The sequence below is a fragment of the Hydra vulgaris genome, chromosome 05 (assembly GCF_038396675.1).
Source record: "Hydra vulgaris chromosome 05, alternate assembly HydraT2T_AEP".
Classification (NCBI taxonomy): domain Eukaryota; kingdom Metazoa; phylum Cnidaria; class Hydrozoa; order Anthoathecata; family Hydridae; genus Hydra; species Hydra vulgaris.
Genome location: NC_088924.1, coordinates 14,144,943 through 14,159,449, shown reverse-complemented (window position 1 = coordinate 14,159,449; position 14,507 = coordinate 14,144,943). Strand labels below are relative to the sequence as shown.

Here is a 14,507-nt window from a genome sequence, read left to right as displayed (position 1 = left end):
AAGTAACTTTAAATACTAGTTTATTATGTGGACATACTTGTATACAAGTAAGAGTAATAGATAATTTTTATTTTTTGGGGCAGTGACCAAATGGGTTTGGGTTTCCTTACTATAACACTTGCTGATGAGCTGAACCAAGGTCTGGATATTGTGCGTATGTGGCCAATATTTTGTAATTAGAACTAAGGTTATATGACACTTATAAGGTCGTATGACTTGATTTCTGATTAAAAATTTGCATCTTGCATCATCCCTTATATGTTAGATTTTCTTTTACTTAATTCTTTGTATGCACTTAAATTTGATGGCATTCTAGTGATATTTAGTTGACAAATGCCTTGTAACACTGCAACTAGGATGGTCAGAGAAATTTCCTGCTTAATTTACAAGTGCTCACATTTTGTGCAAAAGTTTATTCAATAAGTAAAAGTTTGGAAATGATGCTTTGTTTTTTTTTTACATATTTTTTTTTTTAAATTGCCATTTTCAACTTTTCTTTGATTGAAAACTTTGGCTTTTCTTTTTTTTTTCCAACTACATTTTCAGTTTGGGGCTCTTTCTTATCTTTTTTTTTTTCTAATTTTTGATTTTTAAAAGTAATTTTAATAAGACATTAAACTCTACACAAAAAATGCTTGCATAAGCAGATAATTATTATTTAAGGCAGAACTGGATTTTAAAGTATGAAATCATGACACTACATGTAGTATGACACTACGTGTAGTATGACAGTATGACACTACATGTAGTATTGATCAAAAATGTTGGAAATATATTGAAATTGTGCTTAATTATAAATGTCTAATGGGCCAATATGAAATTTATGCAAGAAAGCATTTCAAAGTTTTTGTATTCAAGGAATAGAGAAGTTTTACTGTATTCTAGGAATAGAAAATCGGAAAATAACAGAACTAATAATGTAAAAGACATTTCTTCAAAAAAAAAAAAAAAAAAGAATAAGTTACATTCAACAGAAATATAATTATCGTTGAACTAAATGAAGATAGATTAACTGGTACAAATTTCTGCAAATGTGTTATGCAGACATTTGTTTCTGGAGCAACAATTTTGCTAATATTCTCCTAATTTGAAAATCTTTTGTTTTCTTATCTAAAATATTTATCAAAGAACTTGTATAGAGATTGTGATTTGACTCTGCAGAACATTTTTTAATAGTAGGTCTTCTTTTGTTTGATCTAATGAAAACTAATTTCTTGAGTTTAATAATTATAATAATTGGTACATGATAATTATGATAATTACTTAATGTCACAAAAATACAAGCTTGATAATAGTAAATGAATGCACGTGCCAAAGTTGATGAAAAAAGCAAAAATAAAAGTGACATTTAATTATAATTTCTTATTTTTAAAAAAACAGTGCAAAAAATTTTCACTGGTTCTGTAACTAACTTGTTAATATAGAACCAATTTTCCTCTAAAAATATAAAAAAAGTAAAGTGTTATTCACTTCCTCAAGGCCAAGAAGGCCACTACAGATGAGGAGGTTACTTAATAGTGGTTATAACCCTCTCTCAACTCTCTAACTCCGAAACACGAACCTTGACGAACAAGGCCGCTGCGCGGAGAAACAAGTTGTATATATATATATATATATATGTCATATATATATATATATGTATATGTATATATATATATATATATGTATATGTATATATATATATATGTATGTATATATACTTTTAATCATTAATTATAATCAAAAAATATATATACGTTACTATAAGTTACTTTTACTATAGATTTTTTAAACAATTTTTACTAAAAAATTTTACTATAGATTTTTTTTATGCGGTAGTGGTAAAACGCTTGCTTCATAAGCGAGAGGTTCCTGGTAGTACCGGGCTCAACTTGTTTCTCCGTGCAGCAGCCTTGTTTGTCAAAGGTTTGTGTTTCGGAGTTATAAAGTTGAGAGAGTGTTATAACTAAAAATAAGTAGCCTCCTTGTCTTAGTGGCCTTCTCAGCCTTGGGGAGGTAACTAAATATATATATATATATATATATATATATATATATAATATATAGATTAGCAAACTAAATATTTATGGGAGATTCTCATAAGAAAGATTTTGAATAAACTGAAATAATTTAATAAAGTTAAATTATTTCAGTTAAAATTTAATCAGAAACATGTCTTCAAAGTATTTGTGTTTGTTAATATAATCTTTATTTACTATTTTTATTTCATAAAAATGTTTCTAAAAAAATACTATCAAAAATAATCAATATAATCGAAATTAGATAATTTTGCCAACAATTAGAAAATGAAAAAATGCTGCCTGGCTCCTATCATTTGAGCAGTCACTTTGATTTAAATCTTGTTATGATGAACAACTAAATTTTTTTGGGAACCAGAAAACGTTTATAATAATTTATTTTAAAAAAAGCAAAAAAATATTATTTTGAATAAAAAAATAAATATTTGTCTTCATTATTCTTTTTTTTATCTTGATATTTTCGGAATCATAAATATTTGGTCTTATTTTTCTTTTTCTTTTTTTTAATCTTTTTTTTTTCCTTTTTTTTTTTGTTATAAATATTTTTATTTTGCTTAAAATAAAAAAATTTAAAAATATATAAAAGTTTTTTTTAGTTTCATGAGAACAAGTTTTAAAATTCAAAATTTATGATATTCTACTGTAAAATAAATTTCTTTTGTAGGATCAAACTGTTCGCTTACGAGCTGGAGTTGTTGGTTCTGAAGGTCGAGTGGAAGTTAAACATAAGAATCAATGGGGATCAATTTGTGATGATGGGTGGAATATTGTGAATGCCAATGTTGTTTGTCGACAATTAGGTTTTGGAACAGCATTTGAAGCTACTCATTATGCAAGCTTTGGTCAGGGAACAGGAAAAGTATTTTTTTTTTAAATATATTTATATTTTTTTATTATTTTTTATAAATATTGTTTAACTTATGCTTAAAATTATAAGTAGGAAATCATTCAGTCATTCATTTAAGAAATCATTTTTTAGCACTGTATTTTATATATTCCATAGTACATTTAAGTTGAAGTACTTTAGAGTTACTATGACAAATATTAAAATTTTTCTAAATATATTAAATTTTTATTTTAACAAGTTCACCAAGGCTGTAACTTGAAACCAAATTTAAGTTGAAAAGCAAATAAGTTAAAGAGTTAAAAACAAGAAGGTGGTTAAAAACAAGAAAATAGGTAAAAGATAATGATATAGAAAACATGATGGTAGGAGAGAATCCAAACCATGTTTAAGAAAAAAAATTAAACAAATCAATTTTTTTGAACATGAAAAAACAGTTACCGTCAAAGAATTCAACTTATTGTTAAGTTGTACAAGGTTGTGTTTCGGATTGTGGAACAAGAGGTAATAATTTTTTTTTTTTTTTTTTTTTTTAGATTATTCACCTCCCCAAGGCCCGAGGGGGGCCACTACAGTCGAGGAGGCTACTCATTTTTTTTTGTGTTTTTATTTTTAGTTGTTATTCGTGGTGCAACCCTCTCTCAACTCTTTAACTCCGAAACACGAACCTTGCCGAGCAAGGCCGCTGCGCGAAGAAACTAAGTTGAGCGCGGTACTTCCAGGGACGTGGTGGGAGTCGAACTCCGAACCTCTCGCTTACAACTTGCTTGAGCTTACAACTTGCTCTCGCTTACAACTTGCTTGAGCAATGACTATGGTAACAGTTATAGAAATGAAAAAAAATAATAATATTAAAATGATGGGACATAGGTTCAAGCTTAGCATTTAAAGCAGGTTTCTCTGCTACTAGGCCTCTATCTGCATAGGCAACTCTACCATGTACTCATTTTGCATCGGTTGAGCATTTAGTTTTATAGCATGTGCTCATTTTTGCAATCGGTTGAGCATATGATTTTCATGAAAGGTCAGTAAAAGTCAAAAAAAAAGACAACAGAAATTTACAAAGGAAAAATTATATTGATCAGATCAAGTTGTTCTGATGTTTTTGGATTTTTTTAGTTCACCTCCTTAAGGCTCCAGAGACACTTTTACTGCAGTTTTTTTTTTTAGTTTTTTTGCTTTCTTTTTACTTACAACTTTTTCTTTTTTTTTTTTTTTTATAATTCACCTCCCCAAGGCCAAGAAGGTCACTACAGATGAGGAGGCTACTTGTGGTTATAACCCTCTCTCAACTCTCTAACTTCGAAACACAAACCTTGACGAACAAGGTTGCTGCACGGAGAAACAAGTTAAGTGCAGTACTACCAGGGACGTGGCGGGAATCGAACTCGGAACCTCTTGCTTATGAAGCGAGCACTCTACCACTACATCACTACCGCATAATCAACTCTAAACTCCAAACCATGAATCATACATTAGTAAATTAGTTCTAAAGTACTTAATTTAGTATGTAAAGTATAAAAAATAAATATAGCTAAATACTAATGAAAGCCTTATCACCTTATCAAACATATCACCAAACAGTAATGGTTAATATCAATAAACTGTAATAGAGTCTTTATATGCATATTTAAAAAAAAAATCTGTTGTACTTAGTTACATGATTATTTTATTTCACTTACTTTAGGAGTAATGTCTTTATTCTTATTCACTCTTTAATTTCATAAAGTTAAAGTTTCTAAAAATTTATATGATGAATTCATTATTATGATAATAAATGAATCAATGATGAAACATGATTTTTTTTTTTTTTTTATAATTTATGTTTGATATTGCTTTATTAAAGAATTTATTTAAACATTTTTTTTTACAGATATGGTTAGATCAAGTGAAGTGCAATGGAACAGAGAGTGACATAAAAAGTTGTGTACATTTAGGTTGGGGAGTAGGAGATTGTGGACATCAAGAAGATGCTGGCGTAAAGTGTCACTTTCCTTTAAATCAAAAGAGTTTAAAGGTTTGAAATAAATATTTTTATTTAACATTAAACAGGTAGAAAATCAGAATGTTGTTGATAAAGAATATTTTCTCTTAAATAATTTGTTGTTAAAGATTTTCAAAATAAATTAGATAAGTTGTGATTATGTTTTATGGATTAATCTGAATTAAAAGGTTCTTATCTATTTGCTGATACTTGTTTTTTGTTTTTTTTTTTCATATAATTTTATTATTGTATGCACAATTAGATGATTTAGCCATGTATCAAATTATATTTTTAGCGTATTTATAGAAAAAAAAAGTTTCTTATATTGAAAAGGTTAACATTTATTGTAAAATTTAAAATAAGAATAATTGATGAATTAGAGAATAAATTAGAATAGTTTATGCATTTTTTGAGTAAAAATCTAAATCTAAATAATATAAATAATGTCAATAAATAAATCCAAATATAAGTATTATAACTGAAATGTTTTAATACAATTATATTTTTTAAGGTTCGAGTTATTGGAGGGCCACACAAAAGAATCGGGCGTGTAGAGATCTTTACAGATGGCGAGTGGGGTGGTATTTGTGGAATGAAATGGAGTATACGAGAAGCTGAAGTTACCTGTAGACAAGCAGGTTTAGGTTACGCCAAAAGAGGTTTTAGTTCTTCTGAATATGGTATACTATTAGTTTTTTGAGACCCTATGATTTTTATTATTTTAAAGTAATCAAAGAGAATTTTTTATTGATTGTTAATGAACAGATTTTTTAATGATTGTTAACAAATAGAATTAAATTTAAGGTTTGCTGTTGCATAGAAACTGTAACATTTAACCAGCAGCCTTAATGATTAAATGCTTTTTTTTAACTTTTATTTAGACATTACTTATACCTTTTATACAGTTATTTGATGTTATTATTTTTATTCTCTTTTATTTTAGTGTTTACTTTATCTTTATGTTAATAAAATGTTTTATTCAGGTGTTCTTTTAATGCTTTTCTCACATACTCTGCAAACATTTTGTTCCTTGTACGTTTTATTATGATGTTCCAAATTATTATTTTTTAATTATTAGAACAAATTCTTTTTTTAATTTAATTTTAACTAAATTTCTGGGAGTTATTATTAACAGACTTAGAATTGTTAAATGCTTTTATTTATAAGGTTTGCAACGCAGATTGGTAATGTTCAATGTGATGTGTTCAGGTGATGAAATGGCTTTAAACCAGTGTTTTTATAAAGGATATGGTAAAGGAAGATGTCGATTCTATGACATGGCATCTGTTGAATGCTCTGAAAGTATGTGTTAGTAAATATGTTATATATAGTTTGTCTTTAAAGTATTTTGAGCTAAGCATAACTCTTTCTGAGAATCTTACAATTTTTAGAGTACTAAGTTAGAGTTTAACTTAGAGTTTTTAGTAAACTTAGAGACTTAAGAGTTTTTAGAGTATGTGTAAGAAGTAATACTAATAATAGCATTTCTTTTTTTTTTAGCTGCTCCTGATTTGGTGATGGATTTTAAAGAGCTAGAAGACAGCATTCATGTTGAATCAAAGTTTTTATTAGAACTATCTTGTGCTTATGAAGAAAACTGTCTCTCATCTAGTGCAGCTCGTTTTACATATTATCCAGAACTTTATTCTCGTACTTTGCTCAGGTATTTTTTTACTCTCGTAATCTGCTCAGGTTTATTCTGTTTTAATTGTGTTTTTAGTTATTTTCATTTTAGTTACAACTCGATTTAGTTTTCTCTTATTAAAATTTATAATGAATATAAATTAGAACTACTAGTAGAAATAAGAATAATTAATAAATAATGAACACAATTTATTAAATTCTTTTTTTGTTGTTGTTGTTTTTGTTGAGCTTAGTTTACTTATATGGCTAATTTAAAAGGTTAACTATTTGTTTTGGAATTGTAGAACAGAAAACTTTTTACCCAGTACAGTGCAAAATCAAATCCATTTTGCTCATCCCTAATTATGAAAATTTGCACATTTATTAAGATTTTGTAGATAGTGCAAATTTTAATGAGAAATTGACTCATATATGGGTTATTTTAAAAGGTTTACCTCTTTGTTTTGGAATCGTGGAACAGAAAACTTTTTACCCAGTACAGCTAAAAGAGATTGGATTTGGCATGAATGTCATGCACATTATCATTCTCTTGAAAGATTCTCAGATTATGATCTGACAGGTATTTTTGTATATTTATGTATTTGGCTTGTGTATTTTTATAAATATTCTAAAATATATTTTATCTACTATAAAAGCTGCATAAAAAACTGTTTATAAAATTTAAAACACGCATATAAGACTGTAACAAAAATGTTTTGATATATAAAAGATACGGTTTTAGCAATGTAATAAATTGTTTATGTAAAACATGCACTTAACCAGTATAAGTTAGCAATGTTTTAAATGTTCAGTTTAACAGTATAATTTATATATAATAAAGCACTTTCATTTTTAATTTTTGTTTTACAGAGTTTAAAAAAATGTTTCCAGGGTGTTGTCATTTTTCAGGTTTCCTATCAAATAAAAAGTCTGATGTTTTCTTATTTAATGATGAAACATGTTTGATGAAAATCTTTTTAGTGTGATAATAAAAAAAAATTAGAAAAATAAAAAAATAAATTATACTATTACTAGCTATTGATATTTTATTCTTCCTTGTCTCCCAAGGGTCTGGGTTTTTATTCTTTCTCACCCAGGGTCCAGTTTTTTATCCTGACTCACCCAGGTTTCATAGTCATAGTTTTGGTGTCACTATGGAAATGGGTCAAGGTAGACTATGGAACTTTGGCTTTAAAAAGTCCTTTTCTAATATTTACTAAATTTATATTTATTATAGTAAAAAAGTATGAAAATATTACTTAAGATGGTAGTTGATCCAAACTTATCATATGTTGGTGAAGCAACATGCTTTGTTTGACTTTGTTAGGCATTTAGCTTGTTCTTTCAATTATAAATGGGCCAAGTGATTTGTCAACAAGTGGTGTTGTCTTGCATAAAGTTTTGAAATGATAGTCAAAAATCAACTATTTCAATATTCTGCAACACATTTACAGATAAAGCTTAAGTTCTCTGGCTCAAGGCTAATATTCCAACTATAGAAAAGTGATTAAATTAAAGAGTACTCACAAGCATGCTGCTCATGAATACTCTACATGTTTAAGAGCCTAAAAACAGAAGTGAAAAATCTGCTCCTAAACATAGCAATCAACAAAAATTCACCACCAAGATGAATACACTTTTTAACATTACCCATGGTGAGTGAAATTTTCACATCAGGATAAATGAAGACAAAACATTTCTGATAGACCAGCAAGATTCCCGAAAGATGCCAATAACATCAGATAACTTAATATACAAGCAGTTATTAAATAAAGATAATGCAAGCTTGAAGGAAAAAAGTGCCAGGAATGACATAAAGAAAGTAAAGATTTATCTGCAGAACCATTATTGGATTACAATTAATTAACTCTTTGGATGAAAATTCTGACTGTGATGTCAACACAAAAACCTTTACTTGTCCAAAACTTTTACAACGATCTACTTTGGATACTGCAACTGATAGTTGACTAGTGCCCAAATGTTGTATTCTTGACATTCAACTCTTTAATGCAGCATTAGACCAAACAAAAACAACACCACAACAACAATGATAGTCACACCAGCGAAGATAATCGTCACAACAGCAATAATGATCCTCACACCAGCCCTAGCTGCAATTGGTATTGATGCAAATAAATTAAAATTTTTATATACCTCTCTAATGGAAGCTCGAGCTACATCTGTAATCTCTTGCAATAGCAGTAGAAAAAAACTTTAAACTTTCCGTTCCACTAGTTGCTTATTATGATGGCAAAATGTTGCCGATGTTGATGGAACCATCAAACCAGATACAACAATCGGCATTAATTTCTGCCATGTTGAATCTGGTTTGAATATTCGGAATTTATTAGAATCCTTGAGATACCTGCTAGTACTGGTGCTTTGATAAGGCAGAAATTTGTTCATTGCAAGATGCTCCTTGACACCAGCCTACTCATTCATGAGTGGCCTGGTGTCAAGGAGCATCTTGCAGGTCTTCGCTGGGGATTCATATCACGTATCACTTTTTTTTTTAAATTATTTGTTCAACAAAAATTCACTTTATTATGGCTGAGGTAGAGGGGGCTAATAGATGGACATCATTTATGGCAAATGGGCCACTTGTACCCACAATTAAAAATAAATGAATAAATGTTTAGAAATAAGAAGCTTTTTTTTAATATTTAGAATAACTTTATTTATTTATTTTTTTTCTTAACTCCGACTCCATCTTTGTTTTAGTTAATGGCATCTCTAGGCTGGGGTCTGGCAATAGGTCATTTCTATATATACTTGTCTTGATTCTAATAAGTTAAACTGATGCAGTGCTATATACATTCATATACTTATCTTAACCCTAATAAGTAACATCAATGTATATAACATTGATAATAGTTGATTTTAATACATTTCAGAAATATGTTATTTTATTACAAAAACGGGACTGTAAAGAACTTACAAAGCAGGTCCGGGGGACCACTTTCCATTATCTGTTCGCAAAAAAAAGTATAATGGTGTACTTTTTTGTTGAGCCTCGCCAAATAAAGTGTGTGATGTATGATTCAAAAAAATTTTTTAGAACACTCCAATATTTGTATATATATATATATATATATATATATATATATATATATATATATATATATATATATATATATATATATATATATATATATCTGTGTGTGTGTGTGTGTATATATATATTTATATATATATATATATATATATATATATATATATATATATATATATATATATATATATATATATATATATATATATATATATGTATATATATATATGTATATATATTTATATATGTTTAGATTTAAAAACGGGGCTGAAAGTTGCAGAAGGTCACAAAGCAAGTTTTTGTTTGGAAGACAGTAAATGTGAAGGTGGCGTTAAAAATGTTTTCAATTGCACCAATCGCGGTGATCAAGGAATTAGCGTGAATTGTGGCGATGTTTATAAATCAAACATAGATTGCCAATGGATTGATATTACTGACATTAAATACGGAAAATACAAACTAAGAGTAATTCTCAATCCTTTAAGAAACGTTGTAGAGTCAGATTATTCCAACAATATAGTTACATGTGAGATTGATTTTTTAAGCCAGAGCAAAGTTAACGTCACCTCTAAATGTGTTATAGGTATGTGTTATAGGTATGTGTTAGGTATGTGTTTCTGTGTCTCTGATAAATTGTAATTTAAATGCTTTGCAATCTATATTTTTGGGTATAAGTTATATTATTTTCAATTATTGCTTGCCAGATGGTTGTGAAAGAATGTCACACGGTGGAACGGGTGATGGAGCGTGTTGTAAGTTTCCGTTTGTCTATAAAAACAAACAGTACAACCATTGCACTACTGATGGTTTTAAGGAAAACGTTTTATGGTGCGCAACAACCAGCAATTACGATAAAGATAAGCTTTGGGGGTTATGCTAATATTTGCGTCATCTTTCACGTTGTTAGCAACTGCTATTACCAAGCTTAGAGTAGTCGATTAACTACTCTAAGCTTAGGAACTATTTTAACTGGCCAAAAAAGTTTTTTTCAACGGAAGTAACACATAGAAAAGCTGTTCTTGTTGAAGAAATGTGATGATCGCATATTCGACATGAAAACAGATTCTTGAATTTACAATGTCTGTTACTATGAACAGTTTAGTACTGAATCCGACAAAGCTATGGTACAATAATCCAATTGTTAAACAAAAACAACATGAATATCCAACGTTTAGAAACTTATTTTGTGAATTTTACAACTTGATAAAAATCTGTGAATGTCAAGAATAAATGAATGACAAGTATGAATGAAGTATGAATGAATAAATCATTAGTGCTAAATTGAATGACTTAAGGGAAAAGCAATGAAGCCGTGATTGTTTTTTGTAAATTAAACATCAATATTTGTCTATTAAACTTTAATTCTTATGTAATTTTTTCCAAATTTGAATCTTTGCACCGTGTTTGTACCGTGAATTGTTACCGAACTTTTTATTTTGAGTTCTTATTTGACATGCATAATTTAATGTTGCAACTAACGATCAAATTTTGTTTTGATTGCGTTTTTTTTTTTTTTTTACTTGTTTGCGTTCTTGTTTAATATTTTGATATAGTGGTATTATATATTAACTTGAATGATTTAAATAGGTATAACGTAGCTTAAAGCCAAATCACATCCAAGTTGTTTTGTAAGTAGAGTACAAAAATGTATGAGAGCATGCTTAATAAACTTTTTATATCTTTTATTAGAAGATATAAAATGCCAAAAAGCTTAAGAAAACCTGTTTTTTCGCTCTTCAACTGACTTCTTCAATTCAAAATAGTAGTTTTCTCCTTACTTAAAGTGAATTTTCGAATTAATTTAAACATTTTTTTAATTCTTAAGAAAGCTCTAGGAAAACCTTAAGACAATTACAGAAATAGCATTTAATGAGGTCTTCATTAATGGCATTTGATGAGCTCGTCATTAATGATATTTAATAATGACTATATGTATAAGATCACGCACACTTGTAAAAATAGTTATCATAGAAATGTTTAATGAGGTCTATATTTAATGAGCTTGTCATTAATAACATTTAATGAGCTCTTCGTTAGAAACAATTAATGAGCTCCTCGTTAATGACATTTAATGAGCTCCTCATTAATGATATTTAAAAAAGACTGCATGAATAAGATCACGCGCTCTTGTAAAAATAGTTATCATAGAAATGTTTACAGCATTTTTATATGAAAGAAAAAAATTTATATTTATCTTCCACTTTGTCTCATTGTATGAAAAAAAAGTTCAAGGAATAAAACAAAGGTTATAAATCAAAGTAATTAACTTTAGTTCTAATGAAATTTAAAAAAGTCAATTGTAATTGTAAAAAGAAAGTATATTTAAATAGAGGTTTTAACTGACCAAAATCAATGTACTTAAAAAATATCTAACTCGGTTTGAAAATGTGGCTATACAAGAACAGGAAATGTAAACAACGTACTATCGTTTTTTCTTTAGAAAAGAGCTAAAAAAAAAATAAGGTCAATAAATCTAGAAATTTCAAATTATTGTTATCAAATAGGTCACCAGCTTTTAATCTAATAGAGTTTTAAAAAAATACAATAAATAAGCATAGAGTAACTTGAATCTAAAGTTCTTAAAAACGGAGTTTAGTCGCGTGGCTTTTTATTGCGGAAAAAAACCATCGTTTATTTTTGAAAAACTTCGTCCAAGAAATGAATACGCGTAGAAAAACTTAAACTCACTCATAAAAATTAATAATATATTGCATGTATTGGTATTGTTTTTTTAAAACATTTTTTTTACTTTAAATTGATTCATCTTTGTTTAAATACCAGTAAATTTAGATAATTCGTCTGTCTTCGCATTGAAATAAATTCTTCAACTATTTATTTATTATTTCAAGAGTTTTCACATTCTCAGAGTTAATTGGGTGCGTTTTTTTGTTTGTAATGAGTGATTTTCATTTGGGGTAAGAATTGTTCAAGAAAGAAATCTTCCGATTCTTTTCTTAGACAACTTTTTCATGTAGACTTTTCTTAGACAACTTTGTCATGTATTCCGATTCTTTTCTTAGACAACTTTTTCATGTCAATATGAACTGTTGATAAATCATGAAGTTACAGAAAATACGCAAGACATAGAAAGTTGGAATTGTTGTGAGGTGAATCTTTTATTTCATCTGTGGAAAATTTTTCTGATAATACATCTAATCGTTTAAAAATTCCTAATAAAACAACCCTTATCAGTAAAAACGTAATCAGTAAAAGCTCATGAAGGAAAATAAAAATTTTTAATTTATATAATGAGACCAATGTTTTAACAGAAGAGAACCAAAAACTTTGTAAACTTGTTTCTTTGTTTTATAATTATGTAATGACTTTGGAAGATGGTAGGCGCGGCGTTAATTTTTGTTCAAAAATTTCCCGATTGCCAGTTTCCGCGTGTTTTTAAAGTTACACATAGTAAGTGGAAACCATGTAAAAATGACTTTAAAATTTTAACAGACCAATCAATATCGGAAGTTTTCTGAGAGTGGTTTCTATCGGTATTCATTTTGCGCTAAGCTTGAATTTGATTTATAAGAAAACAAAGCGTATGGTAGGGTGGGGTAATATGGATATATTCAATAAGTATGCTTGGAGTACGTTATCAATACATATTGCTAAAACCTGAAAATTACCGACAGTCTACACACATAATTAGCTTTTTTTTTCTTTGAATTAACAATGTTTATATTTGATTTACATAAATAGATCCAAATTAATTTGAAAAAAACATAAACTGATAAATTCAATATTTTTAATTTTAATGTTAAAATATAAACATAATAAAAATACAAACAGAAAAAAATAAATGAAAAAACATGGGCAACCTTGAGTTTAAAATCAAAATAAAAAATTTATAAACTAGGTTCTGCAACTTTTTGTGCAAAAGAATTCTTCGCCTTTTATATATCTTTTTGGGAGACAAGGTTTGCAAATCCACGAACTGCAATTTGATTTTTCCCAAGTTTTCCATAAAACTTGCATACCTGGCTTTTCATTTTCGAAAAACTTTGGGCACTTTTTATACCTTTTTTTTGGCTTTCTTAGCAGGAGTTTCTACTTCTGCTGCTGCAATTTCAATGTATGTTCGTTTTAATAGCTTTGCATCTTCTTCTTCTCTTAACTAGTTTAACCATGCTTCTTCTGTTAAAGCTTGACCAGCCACTGTTGTGACATTTCTGGCTTTTTTTCCAGGATGTTAATAAGCATTTTGGAATTGAACTTGCTTCAAGAGAGCTCTTTCAAAACTGATTTTTACATCAACTTTCTTTAGAAGTTAAATTTAAAGTTGGAATTGAAGTTAGAGTTGCAGGCGGAATTAAGGTTTGTGTTTGTTTAGCATTTTGAGGCAAAGAACTTGAACTGCGTGGTGATTTTGTAACTGCTAATAATGTTATTAAAGCGTTATTAAAAGTTTGACGAATTTGAAATGTTGTGAATATTGTCTTGATTTAATTTTAATTTAATTTTGACAAATTTGTAATTTTAATTTCGCAATGTTGTTTTGATTTAATGGAAAAAGCCCAGTGTTTTCAAAACCAGCAATAGTTTGAGTGCAAGTGTAATCTTTGTTGCTTCTATTCAACTGTGCAAGGAGACTTGGGAAAATTTTTTTGGACAAATTGCTAAAACCACTTTCAGCATAAAATTTTCTTAAAATATCACCAACATCATGCACCAACATCAAGAGGCTGCAGAATGTGAGATAAATGGGCAGGAATGCAAATTAGTGTTATATTGTTTTCTTTAAATTTTAAGGCTACACTAAATGACACGCGTGTGCTGTGACCATCCAAAAGTAAAATATGTTGACCACCATTTTTTTGAATGTCAAGAACAAAAATTTCATCGAGCCACTGCAAAAATTGATTACTTTCCATCCAACTAGGTGGCGGATATTGTGTAAAGTGTGTTTGGTGGGCCTCTTTTAATCCAATCATCATAGAGTCAATTTTATAATTTGTAAACAATAAAAGAAGGTGGAAGGAATCCGTT

At 28.4% G+C, this 14,507-nt stretch overlaps 1 protein-coding gene across 2 annotated transcripts in view; it reads left to right on the top strand.

The window, feature by feature from the left end:
• LOC136080600 (lysyl oxidase homolog 2-like) overlaps positions 1–11,018 on the top strand; it is a 33,202-nt gene extending 22,184 nt beyond the window's left edge. The window contains exons 5-12 of one of the 2 annotated variants that reach the window (XM_065797451.1): positions 2,683–2,877; positions 4,736–4,879; positions 5,358–5,526; positions 6,014–6,148; positions 6,347–6,509; positions 6,919–7,049; positions 9,775–10,104; positions 10,226–11,018. In XM_065797451.1, coding sequence (XP_065653523.1) covers positions 2,683–2,877; positions 4,736–4,879; positions 5,358–5,526; positions 6,014–6,148; positions 6,347–6,509; positions 6,919–7,049; positions 9,775–10,104; positions 10,226–10,401 — 1,443 coding nt within the window. In that variant the 3' untranslated portion in view covers positions 10,402–11,018. Of the gene's footprint in view, positions 1–2,682; positions 2,878–4,735; positions 4,880–5,357; positions 5,527–6,013; positions 6,149–6,346; positions 6,510–6,918; positions 7,050–9,774; positions 10,118–10,225 lie in introns of both variants that reach the window. The other variant, XM_065797452.1, reaches the window with a different exon arrangement.
• The last annotated feature ends 3,489 nt before the right edge of the window (positions 11,019–14,507 follow it).